Here is a 21,633-nt window from a genome sequence, read left to right as displayed (position 1 = left end):
CTCCCTGATGAAATCTGTGGTGGAGTTTACTCTCAAAGATTAAATTTGTGCCTATTTTGGCAGAGATACTGATTTCCATGCCCAAAACAGTGTGAGATGATGTCTCTTCTATGTTATTAGGAAATAAATGAAGTCATGCACATGAGTAATGAAAGGCACAACCTGACTGATGGAGAAGGACCGCTGAAATGTAGCAGTTTGGGTATTCTTGGGTTCAGAATTGCTGTCATGACTTTTTTCCTGAAAGAACTGAGTTTGACTTCAGCTGCAATGAATAAAATAACTGGAGAACATACCTATTAGCTGTAGAGGCTGAGCGTGCTAGTTTCTTCTCCATTAGCCAATTCACAAAGCAAATTTTACATACGAAGACTTTGCATCCAAAGATGCATTGCTAACAGTGGCAGTGATTTTATGAACATTCTGGAAGCAGGCTAAGGGAAAAGATGTGGGTAAAGACCGGGCAGAGAAAGAAACTGTCAAGTATATTATTCCTAAAGATTTGTAACACTCACATATTTTCTGTAAATCAGCTGATTTTTCTTAGAAATATGAAATGCCTAGAGGTGAGTGGGCATGGCAGGGAAGGGCAGAAAAAATAATTCTAATCATCAAGAGTAGTCCAAGAACATGGGAAGTGACTGAAGAGGAAGAAGTATATATTTCATCTTCTGAAATGAAAATACTTTTCTTAATTGTTCAGCTGATCTTGTGATGTACACATGGAGGTTTCATTTTGGGCCTGTCTGATCTTATGTTCATTGACAAGAACGCCGTTATTTAGATTTTTTGGGATGCAGATGATCTTTTTGTCACCATCCTTGATGCCATACCAAACACTCTTACTTTAGCAGCACCTGAAATTATCTGCTGCCATGAACTAGTCATGAGTTGTCTTTCTAGAAAAATGGCTTTAAATGCATCCTTACATTTTTCTGGCAACCCGTCCAGAAATGAAATCAGTCTGGCCCATGGCTCAGTTGAAGGTGCAAGAATAATATTTCAAAGAGACCTAATCAGTTTATTCCTTGTCCTTTAAAAAAGAAATCTTAACTGTAATCTGACTTCATTAACTGCTAGAAACTAGTACAAAAAAATACTCCCAAGTCACAATTTTAGAACTTGAGATCCATGCTACATGCTTCATTCTGAAATGAGAGCCAGAAAAAGTGCTCAATAGATCTAAAATTCCTCTGTTCATAGATGTCAGGACCCTACTATGCAGTATTAAGTGTAAGACACGGATTCCATGACACCTCCTGCATGGCTCTGAGAGTGCTTCAGGGGTCTTTGCCAGTTTGATGAGCTCTTGAACAAACTGCAAACTCAGGAACTGATGCTACTTAACCTGGAATGGCTGTGCTGATGCTACAGAAGAATGCTTTCCTTAGGATGTGGAAGGAAGGAGCCTTATGCTTGTTCTGCTGCTGATCTGTCTCTTCTGGACTGGATGAAACTGGAAGAAAGTTTGAACTAACCCAGGACACAATCTAGTGCTAAAGGTGCTTTGATAGATAACGTAGCCATTTCTGGTCTAGATAAGTATAATACAGTGAGATGATAGTATTTGTTGGATAGCTATCCTTTGTGTCTTTGGAGAGGGGAAGTGGTATTTATACTTTGTGATTTTGTTCTTCATGGAATCGGTAGAGAGGTATACAAACACATTACTAACTTTGTCGTGGTAGAGAAATGGTGAAATCATTGGCTGTCTCTGCACTGATGACTCACTAACTTCCTTATGCTTATATCATGGTGACAAGGTGCTCTTTTCTCCTAAAAGAAAAAGCTATCCTGAAAGGATAGCTTTCAAAGGCTTTGAAACATAGACCTAGATACTTTTTACCGAAGAATGTATTCTCATTGACACCTGTGACACTGCAGACATAAGCCCTTGAAAAACGAGTATCTAAAGTGAAAACATTGAAGGAGTGGCCATTTTTTCTTGGTGTCTAACCTTTGAGGCAGACACCTCCTTCAGACTTCACTACCACAGAAACAGAGCTTTATAAGTATTTTTGTGTTTTGAAAGTGGATTACAAAATCACAGAGTTGCAGGAGATAATTCATACTATAAGAACAAAGGCACTAAACATACGCATTAGTACGTTGTACCAGGGATGGTTTTTAAGCCTGTGGTCTGGATTAAGCCACAGTGCTTGCTGATGGTTCCACTTGCCCTAGCAATTGCTAAATGCATTGTCTTTGGTCAATGGATTAAAACAATCAGCAGTAGCAAAGAAAGCGGAAGCTTAGTAATCAAAGGCAGGGAAGAAAGATAAAATTCTCAAACTGCATTGTGTATTAGGATATTGGTATTGTTTCTGTGCTATGTTCAGCTATCGGAAATGACCAAGTTGTGGCCGAGTTCACTCCATTCTTTAGGCTCTTGAAAGAAATAGTTTGACAGCAGCCAGGATAAAAAGATGGTGTTTGTCGGACATTAATTAAGGGAATTACTGAACAAATAATTGAGGAAGAACCAGGGAATATCACCTGTTCATCACAACATCAGGCTTATTCAGCAGTATCTTGGTTGTCATGAAAATGGTATTGTGTTATATTCACAGTTGTTTTTTTCCAATAATGCTGAAGCTCACTTCTAAGCCTGCTCCTGTACTCATCCACATATTCTTTCACATCCACAGAAGAATAGGTGCCATTTCTATTTCCTTTACTTCCTACAAATTAGTTTGTGTTGGTTTTGTGGTCTTTTTTTTTTTTTTTTTTTTTTTTTTAGGAGTACAAAGATTGAATCATAAGACTTCTTTTCTTGAGATATCTAATAATGATCTACAAGGCAGAAAGCTGAGGGGTGGAGGGGAGTAATCAATGTTTACAACCTGTGGCATTTGGGTTCAATTACACTGCTGAAACCTGGAAGCAGTGATGTTTTAAAGAAATCATTCAGTGTTAGATGTTATAGCTATTCTGGAATCTGTAGTTTGTTCATAGTTTATGCTGTAATTACTGCAAGCATATCCCTCATTCCTTAAATTAGGTTGCAAATAATGAAACAGGTTATGTAGGTACCTGATAATTAGCAATAGCTAACAATAATAAAGTAACAATCACAAAAGAAAGTGAGGAAAAAACGTCCTATTTTCCACTGCAAAATTTTCAAAGTCAATGATGTCATTCAAATGTCAGCATAGCATATACAACACACAGCCCTGATGTTTCTTTCACACTGTAATCTGATAGCTATTTTGTACACAAATTCCAGATACTGCCCTAATACTTAGGCATTGTTCCACTCCCCATGCCTCAGTGCCATTTAAGAATGAGCAAATACAGGTTGCCTCTCTGGAATTATAATAATGTATATTTACTCTCATTGCTGCATATCTTTCAACTATCCCTTGTTTTAATTTTTAGTTCCTCTTGCCCATAGAAGTCTCTTGGAGGACAAGGTAGCTGTGCCTTTGTAAACATGATGAGAGAAGATAGATTGTAGCAACACTGAAGACTTGAATTTCCTTAACTCCTCCATTATTTTCACAGGATGCTCTATTTGTGGAATCACCAACAACCAACTATTCCCATTTTGCCAAGCAGAATAAAACATTAAGATCAGATAACATAAAAATGATCAAACCAAACCCCCACCCAACCCAAAGCAGCGATCTAAAGTGGATTAACAGGGAAGAATATAAGATCATATCACACTGACATGATACACCTTTAAGTTACCCATGCCTATAGTTATTATAAGTTATATAATAGATAGCAATATACTTATCATATTAACTATTCATGCCTTTTACGTTATTCATGCCATGTCCTGTGACATCACGTTTAGATTTTTACAGTAGATTATAAAAGAGGGAGGAACAGTATTATAATGGTGGAAAAGAGTTTTAATTTCTTCTTAAAAACTGTTCTTTAGTTTTTAGTCATCTAATACCCTATTTTTACTCAGCATTAGCCTCTCAAGATACCCATCCCTCCACAACTGCTGTATGGACAAAGGTAATTTTGAGCTAAATTCGCCTTTGTTTTCTTTTTTTAGTAATTTCAGCTGTAGGTTTACTGGTTTGGCTGCCTGCAGACACACCTAGAATACTTGTGAAGTTACATGGTTTCTTGGCTGTACTGAGAACTTCAAACAGGCTGGTTTAAGAGGAAACAATTTGGTGATACCTGACAGGAAATTGCTTTGTGTTCAACAACTGGACAAGAGAAGGAAGAGAAAGAAGAGACTTCAGGTAATAATTTCCTGAAAACAAAGAGGCAGAGGATTAGAAGTAGGGTGTGAAGTCAGAAGCTTCTGATAAAAATGTCAGTGTTATCTTCCTTGAGTTTCTGCCACTGAAGTGCTGTTTCAGACATGTGCTGCGCACAGGGAGTATAACACCTGCAAATAAGTCCCCATTACTGTCTTTGTGTTTCCTGCTCAACCTGTTGGCTAGGGGCTAACCAGGTATTCACATTCAAGTTCTCTGATCATTATTTTGATGTACTACCCAAGACGATGCATCAAAATTCAAAATGAATGTATTCCGACAACATTTGTGGCTTTAGAGTTACATTTGTCTTTTAAAAATAAACACATTAAACTTATTTATTTTTGCAGGTAAGACCATTAACAGCCAGAGGAGTAGGGCACTTCTGTCCAGGGTTTGGGGTGATATCCTGTGATCTTTGGCCTGTCCTATGTATCGTGTGACTGCGCTCCTGCCATGTAGTTTGCTGCGCCTCACCTTCCGATGTGTGACCTGGGCATGGCAGCGCTCCCATCTGCGGTGGGAAAAGAATACTGGGGCTACCGAGATGCCATGACACAAATTAAATGCACGAGACGTACGATGATGGAACTGTTATGACTACTGTGAATTCTTATCAGCAGATTAAGGGCAACCATGGTCTTCAAAAACAGGGCGATGGCCCGCACAAGCACGAGAGCGAAGCTCCCATTTGTCAACGCCTCACTTAATGCATGCAACGACCCAGGTAAGACACCGCATCTTTCCCCTCAAGTCTCTCTTAACAATAATTACTGTTCTCTTTACGAGGGTAATTAACGTTAACGTCTAATTTTCCGGGCCGGCTGTTGCCGCTGCCGGCCCCGCACGGGCGCTGGGGAGCTGCGAGCGCGCGCCCCCTGGCGGCACGGAGCCCGCCCGCCCCGCAGCGGAGCCGCCGCGCCGCGGCCCGTCCCTGCCCCGCCGCGCCCCGGACCGGCCCCGCCGCCCCGCGCTTCCCTCCGCGGGCCGGGAGAAGCAGCAGCCTGCCCCGCCGCGGGCCCGCGCGCAGGGCGCTGGAGTTCGGGACGTTGCCGGCCGGGGCGCGGCCCGCCCCCGCTGTACCCAGCCGCCGGCTCCCGTGGGGGCTGGGAGTTGCTGGGGGCCCGCTCCCTCAACCAGCGGCGCACGAGGGGCTTCCCCGGCCAGCCCGCGGGACGCGCGGTTGTTTCCCCGCAGAGGCCCGGGGGAAGAGACGGGGAAGGCGCGACAGTCGAAAACGCCCGGTGCCGCTCCCCCGGCCCGGCAGCGCCTGGGGCCCGTCCCCGCCCCGCGCCCTCCAGCGCCGCGCCGGCCCCGGCGCCGTTTCCCGCCCGGGGGGCTCCAGCTCCCTCACACCGGCCGCCCCGCGGGCTGGGGCAGTCACGCGCGGCTCCCGCGCGCGGTGACGTCACCGCCCCGCTCCCGCCTCGCCGCCTCAGCCGGCGGTGGCAGCCCGCGGGCGGCAGGGCGGGCCGGTGCTCCGCGCCTCGGGCGGCGGCCGGCGGCGTCGCGCTGTGGAGAGCCCGCCCGGCGCCGCCTCCTGCCTCCCCTCCCTCCCCTCCCTCCCTCCGCCGGCCGGCCCTCCCGCCCCGCGCTGAGCTGCCCCATGCTCGGGCTGGAGAAGCCGGCGGGGCAGCAGAAGCCGGGCGGGAGCGGTGGGTTTCCGAACATGGCGTCCGTGGGGGATTTTAACGTGCTCAGCTCCAGCATCCCGGCCACCAAGGTGGAGCTCTCCGTGTCCTGCAGGTACGGCGGCGGCTCGGGGCCGCCCTGCCCGCTCGCCCCGGCGCGTCCGAGGGGGCAGGCAGGCGAGCGGGCGGGTCCCGGCGGCGTGCCGGGGCAGGGGGCCCCTCGCCCCGGGCTTGCCGCGGGCGGGGGCGGAGAAGGGGCAGCGGCCGGGCGCGGGGTTGCCCTCCGCATGCCCGGCGCTGTGCGAGGCGCTGCCCCCCGCCCTCGGGCAGCGTGCCCGGCGCGGGGGAACTTGTAAAGCTTCAGCCTCGGGCCGAGCCTGGGGGCAGCCCGGGGCCGCAGCTCGCCCGCCGCGGAGTGCCGCCGCCGGACCCCGGGGCAGAGGCGCCGGCTCCCGCAGCGGCTGCGGGCAGCTGCCGGCTCTGCCGGAACGGGCAGCGGCCGCCGCCGCCGCCGCCCCAGGCCCTTCCCCGGCCTCTCCTGGCAGCGGGGAGCGGCAGCCGCTCCGCCGTGGGCGCTGGGCGCGTTCTCCGGCAGCTGCTGAACTTCTGGAGCTGTCCCAAGTGCCGCGGTCGGGGCGGGGGGACTCCTGTCCGGAGGAAGCCTTTCGCAGGTTCTTTGACTCTCTCTTGCAACAACAGTGTTACGAAACCGGGCGTGTTACTTCGTCACGTTTCATCGTAACGCTGCTGCCGGTAAATTAAAAAAAGCCAACCTGTAACACAAAACCTAGTGCGTGCAGTATTGTTCCTCGACGTTTGTTTGCCTGTGGTTTGTTTATCGTTGCTTCAAAAATCCTGCTTTCCCCCTTGCAGCACAGAGAATTTCCCATTAGTGGTGTAAAAGTGTTTTTATTTGTGGACTTTTGTATTCATATCCTCATTCACATTTTGCAGCTTCCTGAAGTATTCCCTAGTAGTTGCAGAGCAGGAGTTCCTTTCACCAGCAGAGTTGGCAGCTTCTGGTAGATAATTTGAACAGTTGGTGGTGTTCCCTGATGGGAAACGAGACAAAGTTTGTGCCACAGCCCCATTGCCTCACTTTCTCGTGTAGTTGCCCAGGAGTTGCTGCTGTTAAACACTACTATGAGGACAGAACAGCAGCACTTCAAAGTAAATTGTCAGAGTACTTTCTCTCTTTCCTTAGTAAATAACATAGGATTTGATTTTTTATCAAGGGTGCATTTCAAAAGAAGGCTGAAATTATGAGAAATAGAGTAAGATTGAATTTGGAGTACTGAAACAGTCACTAGGTTGACATATGAACATGCTGATGTACTTACTGCCTGTTACTGCCCATCTCTGCAAAGTTCACTGGTAACAACCATAGAAAACCCTGGTCCTGTGAAGGGTGTGCTGCTGTGTGTAAAAGAAATCCAGGACCTTTAGTGTGACTTCTAGGTTCTTCAAGTAACACATGTCAGAACATTTATGCTGGGTTTGACCCAGTTCACTTGTACTGGAACTTTCATTCTAGGTATTGTTTGTATATACCTGCAATATTTTCTTCAAACATTAGTTTTGTGGTGATATGAGGATCCATCAGATAGTTACGAAGAATCGTAGGTATATAAGATATTGGCATAGCAATCAATTCTGACCTTAGTTACCTTACTTGTAACTAATTTCTGTATGTAGTTCACAATGTTAATTGCTCTGTAAGTATCGTCAAAAGCCAGGTCTGTTTTGTTAAAACTGTTTTTTTCTTTTGTTTAAAAAAAAAGGCCTCCCATCCTGGTATGTCTCGATGTCAAGTGCAGAAGGATGGCATTTTCCATGCTGATTCCTTTCTTCTTTATGTGCCGGAATGACAGCTTTTGATTACAAAATCATGATTCAGAATTGAGTGTAAAATGAGTGGTTGGGGCAGAGGTTAATGATTAAAATGTTTGTGATTCATCTGTAAGCACATTCATTGGCTAAAGCTCTCAAAAAGTAGTGTTAAATGAAATTGTGAAATACAGCAAGTGAAAACTACAAAGTCCAGAGAATGCTGAAAAATTCTTTAATAATTAGCAGTTGTCTATTCCTTGACACTTGGAGAGAAATGCTTTTAAAATAGTTTGGGTCATGACGTGAGTTTTCCCTTGATACCTGAAGAAACGTAGAACCAATTTGGTCATTAGTTTACAACAACAATTATCGGCTAACAATTCTTTCTTCCTAGATTTTTACTTTTTACTTGTTTTTCATTGTAGGAAATATGGGAACTTCTTCCAGTTTGTACAGGTGGTGTAACTTGGTGGCCAGTGAAGCAGTGCAAGGTGTTTCTGCCACAAAATAGATTTGTGACTTGTAGACAACAGTCTTCACCTCGCTCTTCCTTTCCTGCTTTTATTTCCTCCTTCTCTCCCTCTCACACACTCTTTCTCTTGCTCCCTCTCTGGTGTCTTGTTCATTCTCTTTCTTGTGCTCTTGCGCTCTTTCCCTCTCTCACGTTTCTCTCCCACCTCCCCCTCTCCTGCTTTTGCTTCTCCCTCTCCTACTTTTGCCCCTCCCCCCCCTTCCCTTGCCCCCCGCCCCTTCCAGCCCCTTCCTCCCCCGTCCCTTTCTCCCCCTCCCCCTCCCTCCTTGTCCCCCCCCGTAGCCCCTTTCCCCCCCCCTTCCCTTTCCCCCCCCCTTCCCTTTCCCCCCCCCTTCCCTTCCCCCCCCCCCTTCCCTTCCCCTCCCCCCCCTCCTTGCCCCCTTTCCCCCCCCCTTCCCTTTCCCCCCCCCCTTCCCTTTCCCCCCCCTTCCCTTTCCCCCCCCCTTCCCTTCCCCCCCCTTCCCTTCCCCCCCCCCTTCCCTTCCCCCCCCCTTCCCTTCCCCCCCCCTTCCCTTCCCCCCCCCTTCCCTTTCCCCCCCCTTCCCTTTCCCCCCCTCTCATTTTTGCTCTCTTGCTCTCCCTCTCTTGCTTTCTTCACACGCAACCCCCCCCCAAAAAAAAAAATAATCTTGTTCTCTCTTACTTTATCACTCATTCTTTCTCTTTATTCAGGAAGGATACAGTTTCTGTTCACTTAGCTTTTAATTCTGCATGGTTTGTCAGCACTTCCAAAGTTAATTTGCCCTGCACACTCATACTGCTGATGTTACCAAATTAACTAGGTTCCAGTACTATGCAGATGGCATTAACTGCAGGGGCACATTAGGTAGCCTTTAGGAAATGTGCATCTCATAGGTTGAGGAATTGTCTATGAAAATTATAAAATCCAGAAATGTTTTGGATATCAGGTAATGCTCTTTCTGGGGTTTCTTTATGACTAAAAACTTTTCACGTGATTCCCATGGCTAATTGAATGCCAGCATTGGCTGTAGTTTTACAAATGCTGGAAAAGCAAGAAATGAATGTAGTTTTTTCTAGTTAATACTACTCAGTGCCTATCTAACAAAATGTTTACGATTCTTTTCTGACTCTAGTAAGATGTAGATTTCCAAATCTCTGAGGTTTTTTTATGAGGTATCTGTATTCTTTGGCTCAAGAGCCATATCTAATGTGGCAGAACAACTGAAATGTGTCATCCCAGAGTGTTTGTAATAGTCCACTATTGTCTGGATCAATTGTTCTAGTAGCCATCTCCTTCTGCACCCTGTAGCTCCCTTCATCACATGCCCTGAAGGGCATCCATGGTCTGATGAAAATTTTACTGTCACTTGCTATGTGATCCTTATTTGTTGTGGTGTGGCATAATTTTGCACAATTGTCATGTGGTGAAGGATCGGGACCTTGGCCCTGCAGGCAATATGGAAGAGGCAATATAGCCTGCTCTTTATATTTTGCTCCACCACTGTTTTCCAGCCCAAACTTTCCTCTTTCTCTCAAGGGGTATTTGCACTGCATACTGATTATAGACCTGTGCCTAGACTTGAATCTCCACTTACCAGCTGTGTGTAAACTTGTGGTCCCATGTGAGGGTGAGGTAAGCTTCAGGCCACGTGTCTGTCATCCTGTGTCTCCCTCTCTGGTGATGTTCTTCACTGATTCCAATCTAGTTAAATCTTGGAAAAACTTCATGTTCTGTTCTCATCTTCCCTATTATCAGTGCAGTTACTATGTGTTGATTGAACTAGGTATTTAATGCTGAGAACACAAGTAGATAATGGTTATCACATATCCTGCAGTTTGTGCTATGTGCGAACATAGGAAGTTCAATGTAGTTCAATGGGAGCTCAAGTTTTTCACTTTTTTTTCTCATCTGTATAATGGTGGTTTCTGTTCCTCATGGTTACTGTGTGCACCGACCTAGTGTTTTTCCTGTAGGCTCCTGATTGAACCACAGCCTTTATGAAACCTTATCTTACAGGAAAGGCCAAGAGTTTCATTATGCCTCATGTTAATGTTTATTTACTTATTGAATGAGAAGTTATCAATCAGAATTGTCTTCTTGAGAGTAATTTTTTAATATCTGTGGGAAAGTGAAGCTGTAGTTTGATCACTTTATGACTTCTAGTAGTGTATCAAAGATGATGTGGTTATCTAAAAGATGGTAAAAGTGTTGTAAAATACTGACACAGTACAGAGTCACTTTGCTAATTCATGAAGTTTGTTATGATAGTATTGTTCTGCTAGGCTTTATGCTCAATAAGGCAGTCTGTCCTCATCGTTCTGGGTTTATGCTGGGTAGGGTCTACATTGGGTGTATCCCCACAGCCAGCATAATGTGTGTAAAGGCAACATAAACTTCTTATCATGGTTAATTCAATAGAAATACAATTGTTTGCCTATGCCTGGTTTGGATCAGTTCTATGTCACTTCACAATTTATACAGAAATCTAATACTAATGAATGGGCTGAATGGAATTAAGCAACTCCTATTCTCAGTAATGAAGATAATTTGATTTCAAGTTTCTTGCACAGAGGAGCAAACATACTACTTCAGAATTTTTGCCTTCCTTTTTGTTTGGCAGGCTGAAAGTCTTAACCAGCTACTTTCTAGTGGTTGCAGTACCCAAAAATATGTTTAATTATATCTTTGATTGTCCTAGGCATTGATTTCTGGCAAGATCACTTCTGTCCAGCCAGTGTACTTACTTCCTGGGTTTTTTTAACTATTAGTAATGTGTTAGAAATCCCTGTTGCAGAAGGACGCAATGATAAAAGAGATATCCATAACAAATTACTTGAGCTTATAACTCTGTATAGTACAAAATATAGAAGATAAAATTAGTTGTGATAAGTCTGTTTTTAATTTTCCTGCTTTCTTAGTGTATGTGTATCCAGGTTGGATTGAAAGTCTGTGGAGTGGTTATGTGTGACCGATAACAGAAAGTTGATCTTACATATTTTTTCTTTGAAATGAAACTGACTAGACAATCAGTTGGCTTCAGCTGAGAAAAATGAGTATATTGGGAGAAAAAATATGAGTGGGTGACAGCGTCCATCAAAATAGCCATGGAGAGGCATTGCTGATAGCCTACACAGTTTGGTTTTCCATGTATCTGTATTGTTTGAACTTTAATCATGCAGCCATGTGACTTCTACAATTTAAGGCAAATCTATTGCTCTGTAAATTCAGTGTTGTGAATGCTAGGAACAGGTCCCAGGTTTCATACTAACTGTGCAAGTCTCAGGACTTGGCAGGTTTTCTCTAAACTTATCTTTACCTACACGGAGCTTTGTTTGGGTGTGCTTAGCCGCAAACCCAGCATTTTTTCCTAATGACCAGGTGGCTACTGCTTAATTAGTTTCACTTTGTCTTGTCTTTGTGTAATTGTGTGGTATAATCATATTTCTTTCTACAGATCATTGTCGCAAGTAGTTACTCTGTGTATGATGATGTATTTGTGACCCTCAGAAAATGGTGCAGTGCAGAGGGGCATCAGCCTGGTGTGATAGCAGAGACCTTGCAAGTGGGGACACAGGATGCAGGGAGGAGGAGCAGGAGGGGAGGCTGAACAGAGGAGGCTCGGGATGCCACTGGGGACCCCAGTGCTGTAAAGAGTCACCAGTGGTCAGTAGAGAAGGGCAGGCTGGGAGCTGGGCAAAACTGTTTTTTTGAATAACAAAGAGCTGAAAGAGCAATTCTCAAGCAGATGTAAAACACGCCATATAGAGCAAATTTGGATGTAAAATGGAGCTGCAGACCAATGAAGCAAGTGCAAGGTGTAACAGCATGTTGGAGAAAGAGCCCAGGTGGGGGTCCTCAGAGTGGGGAGGAGGAAGCCATCAGTATCATACTCCTGCTGAGACGCCCTGCTCCACCTCTGCCACCACAGTAAACTTCATGCTTCTCCCCAGACAGGACGTGGGACACTAATGGACAGCTCCCTGTAACACCCCCCCACAGCTGAAGCCAACAATCTTGGGCCTCAGAAGGGTGGTATGAAGGAAAGCCTGACAGCAGGAGAAGGTCTAGGTACTAGGAAGTGTGTGACAACTTTAAATGTATTATTATGAAGGTTTTCTGTAATAGTGTTATTTTCCTAATTTTCTTGCTTTCTCTGCCCATCTAAGCAGTGCCTCACCCACTAACAGACCCCTGCGATGGCTGAGAAAGGTTGAGGTGTATTGCATTGATGGTATACGTTTGCTTTCTAAATGACTTCTTTAATGTGTACCTTTTAAAGAGTTGTTTCGGGAAAACTGTGCGAAACCAATCTGTATGTTTTGTATATTGTTATACATTAATGAAACACTGCATTAAATACACATTCCTAAAGAATTCAGATCTAAAATAGGATAGCATATCCATGGATTTGAATGGGCTGGGTGAAAGTAGCTGGAAGGGACTGGTGAGCTCACACTAGATTGAATAGGTCTTTTGATCACCAGCAATCCTTAGTGCCATCCCCCAGGATATATCACTAGTAGCTCAGAGCCAGAGGCTGTTTACTTGCCCAGCCTTGGAAACATAAATGTAGCTGGTTTGTTCTGTTGGTTTCAAATCATAATTCGGTTGGTACTGAAGCAGAGTTCAACCAGTCTGTGATATTCCTAAATGGACTTTTTTAATTTAAACTGGAACAGCCCAAGATCATGTTAAGGTCTGCTTCACCTTCATGAGTATCTTTTCATAATTCAGTACTTCCTGTCTGTTTCCACAGAATTCTTGCAAAACTATTGCTATGTTTAGGTAAATAAACTTGGCAATTTCTTTGGTTTTTTTTAACCCCCAGGCGTAGTGAGCAGTTTTAATAGAGGTTTCATCCTAAAACTCTTTGTGTACATCAGGGGTCCTCAAACTACGGCCCATGGGCCAGATACGGCCCCCCAGGGTCCTCAGTCCGGCCCTTTGTATTTACAGAACCCCCCCGCCGGGGGTTGGGGGGGGGAAACCAAGCAGCCGCAGATGACTGCCTGCCACTTCATCCATGCGCCGGCCCCCTGGTTAAAAAGTTTGAGGACCCCTGGTGTACATCTAGCCAGAGAAGATTTTCTGTGGGTTGTCATAAAACTCATGGAAGCACTGCTGATCTAACTCTTCTCATTGCTTCTCCCTTTCTTTTTCCCTTAAGAGAACAGCTTCTGAGCTAATATATGTTTAAATTGACAATGAAAGTTACTAGGAGGCTGAAAATTCTTTCTTTGTCTTCTTGTGAACAAGAAGAGTCAATTACTTCTGCAAAGGTTATAAGGAGGTATTGTGGATGTTTTCTTAACCTTGTGTATCAGAGATATGTTTGCTTTCTTCCCAGCTCTTCCAGTGTCCTGAAGAGTGGAGACAACCTGAACAGAAAGGGAGAGGTCATCGTAATTGCCTCTTAGACAGGAGACCCACCGTTTCCTCGCCTGTGAGCCTTTCCAAGAGAACCAGTTATTTTGACAAGAAGATAAAATTCTGGGATATTGTCTAATCTGCTTTTAGGTCCAGGGCATTTCAAATCTAGAGATCTGGAGGCTAATAGCTTGCTTTTCATTGCATTCTAACAGAATACAAAGAGAGAGAGAGTAAACACCTATGGAAAGGTGACTACTTAAGCTAACACTACAAATGAAAAGTTGTTTGTGAAATTACTCTGCAGGAAGTGAAGTGGACTCTTCACTCAAGTAGGCTCTTTGGATCGTGCGTCATCTTACCTAGGACTGACCGTTGCAAGTCCAGTAATGTCAGTTAAGGCTGAGGGACAGTGACTGCTAGGATGTAATATAGTTATGTTACCATTAGTAGTAGAATGGATGCTATTCTGCACAGTAAAAAGTGAGGAGATGCTTTTTTTTTTTTTTTTTTAACCTTCCTTGAAAAAAGCACAGCATTAAGTGAGGGAGACAGAAATGCATTTGTTTAATCAACTGTTAAATGAACTCAGGACAATTCCTTTTCCTGTGGAGCGATACAAGTGTGCTGTGAGAAAAGTAGTGTATGCTTATATGAAAATGTCATCTATTGAAAATGTATACTTTCTAAAAATTAAAAATTATTTTGCATGGGTAGCAAAGTTTTGTGTTGAATGCTTAATTTCACAACCCAGGAATCTTTGCATGCATTTAAATGTAATCTAAAGATGAAGAAAAACATAAAACCTTAACAGCCAGAGAGATTCTGACAAATTAATCTGAAGTAAACCACATTTTTATCATTAAGGATTTCTGAGCTGTTGAAAGCAATGTATAAATAGATTTTTCCAGTCATAGGAACACAGTTGGTTTTGGTTCTGAAGGTGTTTTTGTTTGTTTTTTTGAAACTAGAGAAATAGATTTTAAACTATTCAGTTCTATAGTTACTGTAGTCTGTCCTTCAGTGCCAGAATTCTGTCATTTGCAAGGGGGAATTGAATTTACTTCTTAGCATTTGGGTTTAACAAAGGGTTAAATTTAAAACAAAAAAATTACAAAGCAGGAAGTTCAGATACTGATCGTTAAAGTAAAGCCAAATTTGAAGCAAAGTCTATGTGAACAAGGCAAGTAAATGTTAGTTTTTAACATAGGTCAGTCTTTGTCAACATACATATAATGCATAGAGTATATGAGATCATACAAAGCAACATAGACTGTAACAATTTCTGCTTAGCTACCACTGCTAACTAGGTCAGAGAAACCTGAAGTATCTGATTTGTACATACGAGATGTTTTTACATTAAATGAAGTACAAAAGACTTGACATTAGGAAACATTTCTTTACCAAGAGGGTGGTCAAACACTGGGACAGCCTTCCTAGAGAGGTAGTTGGTGCCCCAAGCCTGTCCCAGTGTTGAAGAGGCAATGCCCATGCTTTAACATTTTGTCAACCCTGTAATGGTCAGGCAGTTGGACTAGAAGTCCACTGTAGGTTCTGTCCAACTGAACTATTCTATTCTATTCTAAAACATTTTTTTCAAGCAAAGCACTGAGCAGAAACTGTTATTTTGACAGATCTTTATGAAGTTGATGAAACTGTGTGGACAAAATGATTCTGCAAGGCATAGCTAAATATCTTTTACCTTTTCTTGTTTACTGATTACTTTCTATCCCCTGGGGAATTTGCTCTCATTTTACAGAAAAATAAATCTTTATCCCAACATTTTTGATCTGTCTTGTGCTTTCCAGTTTAGACTAAGTAGGCGTTATTGTCATGGTTCCTATTTGGTTTTTTGTTTTTTTCCCTGAGTCATCTTATGCTATTGCAACCATTTTGGAAGGTCCACTCTGGAATGGGCAGGTGCAGAATGAATTCCTTCAGGATTTGTGCTGGTAGAATAATGCTTTCTGCACAGATGTTCCTAGACTTCTTTGCAGTAGGTATTGGATGTGTGTGTTTCTACTGGTAAAAGCATGTGTCTCCTTTTTTTTTTTTTTCTTCTTCCTCATAATTGATGTCAATTCCTTCTCTTTTTGCATTCTTTATCTGAAAGGCTTAATGAGCATAGAAAAAGTATAGTCACCATATTTAGTCAAAATTGATATTGATTAGGAGGAAGAAACAGAAGTTTCAGGTATTTCTGGTTTCTGAGTTTGTGAGCTTTCCTAGAACTGATTCCTGAGACAAAAATAGGGTACTACTAAAAAGAATGCTTTTCTCAGGAAAAAGGGAAAGAAGTACACCTGGTATCACTCAGCCTGTGCAGGAAGTGCCATTGGCTATTACAGGGATAAAGACTACATGAAGTTCCAGGAATGCATCCAGTTTCTCCTTTTGCTTTTAACATTTCTGTTGGTTGTAGACTGTCCTGTACTTATGTGCCATGCAGTCTGCATATATTTAAAGGACCAGTTTGTTTGTGTTCCTCCTGAAATGAAGATGCACATATGAAATTGAGCAGCCTTTTGAGCTGTTAGGTGATTTAGTGGACCGATCTAACTTTATTTTTTTTTTTCCTGTTGGCACTAGTCTTTAAGTTCCTTCCAAAACTGGCTGCATTGGTTGAACAGCTTGTTAAGTTCTTATGTTACTATTTTGGTTGGTTATTAATGATTTGGAATATCAGGCATGTCTGCAAACTTTGCTGAAAACGTTGTTTATTTATGGTAAAATGCATGAAGAGTCAAACTGAGGATATTACAAGCTGTATTAGTTCAAAACTGTGAATGAATGATACTTACTGACCTGAATTACACTGTTAAACTTTGGTATCTCAATCCTTACAATCCTTTGGGGGATACTTTCTATGTAGAAATGTTCCCAAGCAGCTGATAGCTGGTGACCAGGAACATTTTCAGGAAGTATTACAGATTCTTACTTTGTTCTTACACTGTTCCCATGGTGGCTCCTTTGTGCCACTGCTGGAGTAAGAGTATCGGGACAGACTGAGCTTTATAATACCCAGTATAGCCAGTCTTTATGTTCTTATGTATATGGGAAAATAGAGGAAGAAAACGTAAAGGAACAAAATAAGAGTAGGAAATATTTAAAAAGCTCCAAGTACCTTAGCTTAGTATATGAGTCATTAAAATAGTTTAATCTTAATCTGCAGTCAAAAACATTAACATACCAATTATAAGGTCATTGTACAGTATTTATGCAGAGGAATTAAAATTGCTTGGGATTCTGATGGTGAGCATGGGAGGCCTATCCCAAAACTTAATGTACTATTTCTTTCCTATAACCCTAAATCTAGGGTTATATAGCAGTTCATTTTGGGATAACAAAACCAATTCTAGTTCCTGTGAATTAATGGCACATCTAGGTATGTATAATTAAAGAAGTATAGGAGGGAATTTTAATCTTGGATTGCAGATATTGCAGAATTTACAGTACTGTCTTTTAAAGCAGTTTGTAGTCATTGTCAAATACAGACTTGTAATCACTGATTTTCCTGGGTTTATTAATATTTCAATTTGTATTTCCATGTTTTTGGTTAAGATGGAATACAGTCTCTCTGAGTATAATTAAATGCATATATAAACATCCCACTTCTGAATGGATTAGAGAGGTTCTGAAGAAGTAGCATGTACAGACCAGTTCAGGTTCATTCACAAATACTAATTTTCATCCTACTGCCTACTTTGGCTAAAGTAAATAAAACATGCACCCCAAGTTCTTTTAAAACTATCTTTTGTTCATATTGATTGTTCTGAAACATGGAGTTGGCAGTACCTAAATTGGGAATGCAGTATCTTTTCCTTGTTGAAGTCTGAGTAGACCACTTAGAGCGCCTGTATTGAACTACATGTTAATGCACTTTTCAGCACTGTTCAGTAGCACAAAAATGTGATTTCGATCTGCGTGAGACTAAGGAGTTTGAATATACTGTACTAATTATTAAAAATAATAAGCTGTAAGGGATGTAAACTGATTATGTAATCCTTCCTCTTGCTTCAGGTAGCATCAAAGGACTTATTAGGAGTTGTAGCTACCTAACAAGTTCTTAAAGACCCTCAGTGGAGATTTTATATCATATCTGTCCACGTTTACAATGAAAGATAGTAAACCAAAATAATAAAGTTCAACTTCTGCACCTGCAGTGCAGAAGGTTCAATTTAGGGTTAAACCTGTTTCTACTTGCTGTCTACAGGAAGATCAGCTTCAACTTGCAGCAGTGTTTGCCTCGTAGATATATTCCATAGATTTCTGATTACTTCTGCTTCTGCTGCACTCTGGTGGCTACATGTCTGTCTTAGATTGCAAGAAATTGGAGTACCCAAAACATTATTGCTTGACTTGAGTGTTTACCAGTATTATGAAGACCAGAGAATTACTCTAAAGTATCATTTTTCTTTATGTATTCCAGTATGCCGTATTCCCAAAGGCTCAAGATTCCTGACTTCGGTTCAATTTGTGATCTACTGTGATGCCTAGAACCATTTTTGACATAACTGTTGTATATCCAGCTATGCTGCATTTTTGCTGTTGATTAAGTTTAATACCTAAGTTTAATACTTAAACTACCTGTCTAAGTTTAATAGCTTTTTCTTCTCCCTGTTCAATGGCATCCTGTTTTCAGACCATTTTTCTAGTTCGTCAAGATAATATAATTTATTTTATTATTTTATTTTAAATTTTTATTATTAAATGATAAAATGTTGGTAACTATTCTGACAATGGTTTTCTGCTCAGTCCTGGTTATCTAGGCTTATTGTTAATTTGAGTTTCCTTATCTGTGTATGATTCTCAGTTGGCTGAAGTGTGGCTACAATATTGCATAACGAGATTAATTCTTACTATTATTCCTAGGTGTTTTGTAGATATATAGAAAACTCATAATTTTGGTGTATATCCTGTGTATGCTCTAGTTCTCTTTACTCATCTGTGACAGATGCTTACAGATATGTCCTGATGGTTCTGAGATCTCATAGCTATTCCTTTAAGTAAAGTCTGAAAGTTTTGGGTTCAACTAGCAAGTTAATCTCTGGTAGACATTTGTGTTTTAAAGATATTTCTACTCCTGATTTCTATTATATATTTAATGTGCTTGTCCTGTGTTCCTTTTCACTTCATAGTATTGGTGTATATGAGCCACAGTTTGCTCAAATCCAGAATGTATAATAAAATTAAATGTAAGATGACTCAAGGGTTAGTGCTGACTGAATAAATCTTATATATTAGGAGGGCAGAAAACTAAGCTGACTGATCAAAATTGTTGAAAATATATATGCTTTGGTATCTGATTTGTATCTTTCACCATTTTTTTATAAATAAGATTATTTTTCTCTTTTTTTTTTTTTAACAGAAATCTTTTGGACAGAGATACATTTTCTAAATCTGATCCAAGTGAGTATATAGCACTTTATTGTTTTTCTCATCATATATTGTAAATATGTAAACACTGGATTAAAAAAAGGGTGATTTTCTTCAGTGTGAGCTTTACATTGTTTTTGTGACAATTATTTAAAATAACTAAGTTACACTTAAGTTACACTAATAGTTTTTGTTATATGGACTGGAATTTTAAAGACTGTATTCAATATTGCTTTTCTGAGCTACATAGACTCTTATTTAGCAATCAGCTTACATTTCCCTGAAAACTCATAAACGTGGAAATGTATTTCTTTTTTTTTTTTTTGTAGTATCTGTTGTTCTAGATCTCTTTCAAAGTTAGTAAGCAAACTTCTAAATAAACTAGAAACACTTGTAACTAGAAACACTTGTTGCTGCTAGTGTCTACTAATCTCAGAGTCAAATGCTGAAAAATTAAGTAAATTTGTCTCTGGGAAACATGATCTTTACTCATCAAAAATAGTATAACTGGATCCCCAAAACCTCTCATGCCTATGGATTTCTGTATGATGGGACTTCTGATTTAAAATTTATGACTATTTTCCTGTATCAGACACTTTACAAAACTTCTATCGAGGAACTGAGACCACGAAAATTTTCCTTTTTTTCTGATAGTGTTTAATCAAATTACGTCTGTAGTGTTTATTGACTAGTCCTTAGATTATGGTATCTTGGGTCATGTTGTCTCCTCTACAACTCTCCATATCTTTGTCTATGAATTCACTTTTTTTTTTTTTTTAGCCTGGGCTTTTCTTCCTTAGAATACCATGTATTGTGCTTACTGACACTGGAAAAAAACTGAGACACATATACTTCTACCAAGTGTCTGGACATGTAACCATGTCCTGATGGGATATACTTGAATGCTGAGTCATGTGACAGTATGAAACATTTGAGTACTTTTGTGAGAGTATGTTTGTCTGTTCTTAACCAGAAGTTTCTTAAGAGAGATTCCACAATAGACTTTTGATGGGAAAAGCTTTTACTTCCTAGGGAAAAAAGTTTTGCCTGAAGTTAGAAGTACCTTTGATATTCTTAACCTAACCATTTTTTTTTAAGGAGACATAGGAAATACCATGCCTCTGGTGTAGGTAGATCATGCAGAAGCAAAATTGAGAATTTTGCATGTTACTAAGTTTATTAGCCATTTAAAAACCAAACTCACTCGTCTAGGTTACGCAATTTTGAAGGGTGGTTCTGATAGACTGAATTCAGGGATCTCTTTATTAAATCCAGGCACCTTTCGACAAAAGTGGTGAGGTGTCTAGTTTTCAAGCTCAGGTATTATTAGGGACAAGTGCTTCAAGTTTTTATCAGATAGGGAATTGTATTGGGCATAAATTGCAGGGTTTGGGTAGCTGGGGACTGCAGGGTGATCTTTGTGGGAGGAGGCCACGAACCACCCTGTGGCTGTCACAGCTGGTTCAAGTTAGCTCTGAAAGCCATGTGAGTAATGACTGCCTGCCAGAACTTCTGCCAGACAGGGGAGCACGCAGTGCCCCTGCCCAGACATGTTTTAGAAAAACGTGGCAGCAGCTAGGAGCTAGAGACACAGCTGCCAAAGATACTGCCAGAGCCACACGTTGGAAAAATATGCTGTTGGAGATGCATTCTTGGAAGGAGACACTCCGTGCAAAAGGCAGTACCTCTGATGGGTCTGTGGCTTGTGGGCAGCCCAAGCCAGGGCAGCTGTGCAAACCCAAGTGATCACGGCTGGTGGTAACCCATGCTGGGGAAGGGACACAAGTAAACAGAGTGGCAGGAAAACCTAAAGAAATTTTAATAGCTATCTTTAAAATATTTCTGAGAAGTAAACTGGTGGTATTTTTTAAGGATTCAAAGTATATGGATTTTTTTTCCCCAAGTATCGTAATCTTGCCTATCAATTCAAAACAAACTGCTTTCTAGTCTCTGAGTGGTAAAAAAAACACACTCAAATTGGTAGTGTGCTTTAGAGAGCTGGTCTCAAGTTGGCAGTACCCAGTTATGCTGCCAATCAGGCCTGTCTGTCACAGGTTAGCAGTACAAAACCATGGAATGCAGTAATGCTGTCCTTGGTAAAAGAGAGAAGGGGGAAACTGTTGGCTCTGGAAGTGCTCATACTGTATTTGCACTCAAGAAATTACCTGGCAAAGTATGCGTATTTGATTATGGGTGCTCTCCAAACGGTGTACCTTCAGTATTCTGCAGGGGGGGTTTATTAGACAATTTAGTTTGTTTGCTCATAGTGTCCTTCAGCTGAGCACAGTTACAGGCCCTACTGTAAAAGTGAATGGGGTAAAGATGTAGTATAAAAAGTGCTGTTCTTTTCTGTAGTTGGAAGTACAGCAGGGTAACGTTCCTCAGTGGCTCTTTGCTTGGACAAAGGCCATTCTTAGGCTGGCCTGTACACAGTAACTATCCTGTTAGCTAAAATGGTATCAAACCCAGCATCATACCACTTTCACGAGATCCACTTTGAGACCTACTGAATTTGCAGCCATTAGCTCTCATACAAGATAGAACCATGTAGGGTCACTCTGTATCTTGAGGTCTCATTGGATTTGACTAGTGCAGTTCTAATATACTTTTCAAACTAATGCAGTTATCTAGGGATCATACCGATAGTGAAAATCTGATTTTATCCTCTTTGTCTTTTTCTCAGAGGGACACGCATGAATATAGTTGACT

The 21,633-nt window shown here is 41.8% G+C and overlaps 1 protein-coding gene across 4 annotated transcripts in view; it reads left to right on the top strand.

Moving 5' to 3' along the window:
* The first annotated feature begins 5,678 nt into the window (after window positions 1–5,678).
* Window positions 5,679–21,633, top strand: part of CPNE8 (copine 8) — a 110,296-nt gene continuing 94,341 nt past the window's right edge. For 2 of the 4 annotated variants that reach the window (XM_055711319.1, XM_055711321.1), the window contains exons 1-2: window positions 5,681–5,972; window positions 18,917–18,957. In XM_055711319.1, coding sequence (XP_055567294.1) covers window positions 5,833–5,972; window positions 18,917–18,957 — 181 coding nt within the window. In that variant the 5' untranslated portion in view covers window positions 5,681–5,832. Of the gene's footprint in view, window positions 5,973–18,916; window positions 18,958–21,633 lie in introns of all 4 variants that reach the window. The other 2 variants (XM_055711320.1, XM_055711318.1) reach the window with 2 other exon arrangements.

This window comes from Falco cherrug, chromosome 5 (genome assembly GCF_023634085.1).
Source record: "Falco cherrug isolate bFalChe1 chromosome 5, bFalChe1.pri, whole genome shotgun sequence".
Lineage (NCBI taxonomy): Eukaryota > Metazoa > Chordata > Aves > Falconiformes > Falconidae > Falco > Falco cherrug.
The sequence above is the reverse complement of the archived record's forward strand: the minus strand, read 5'-3'. Positions and strand labels throughout refer to the sequence as shown.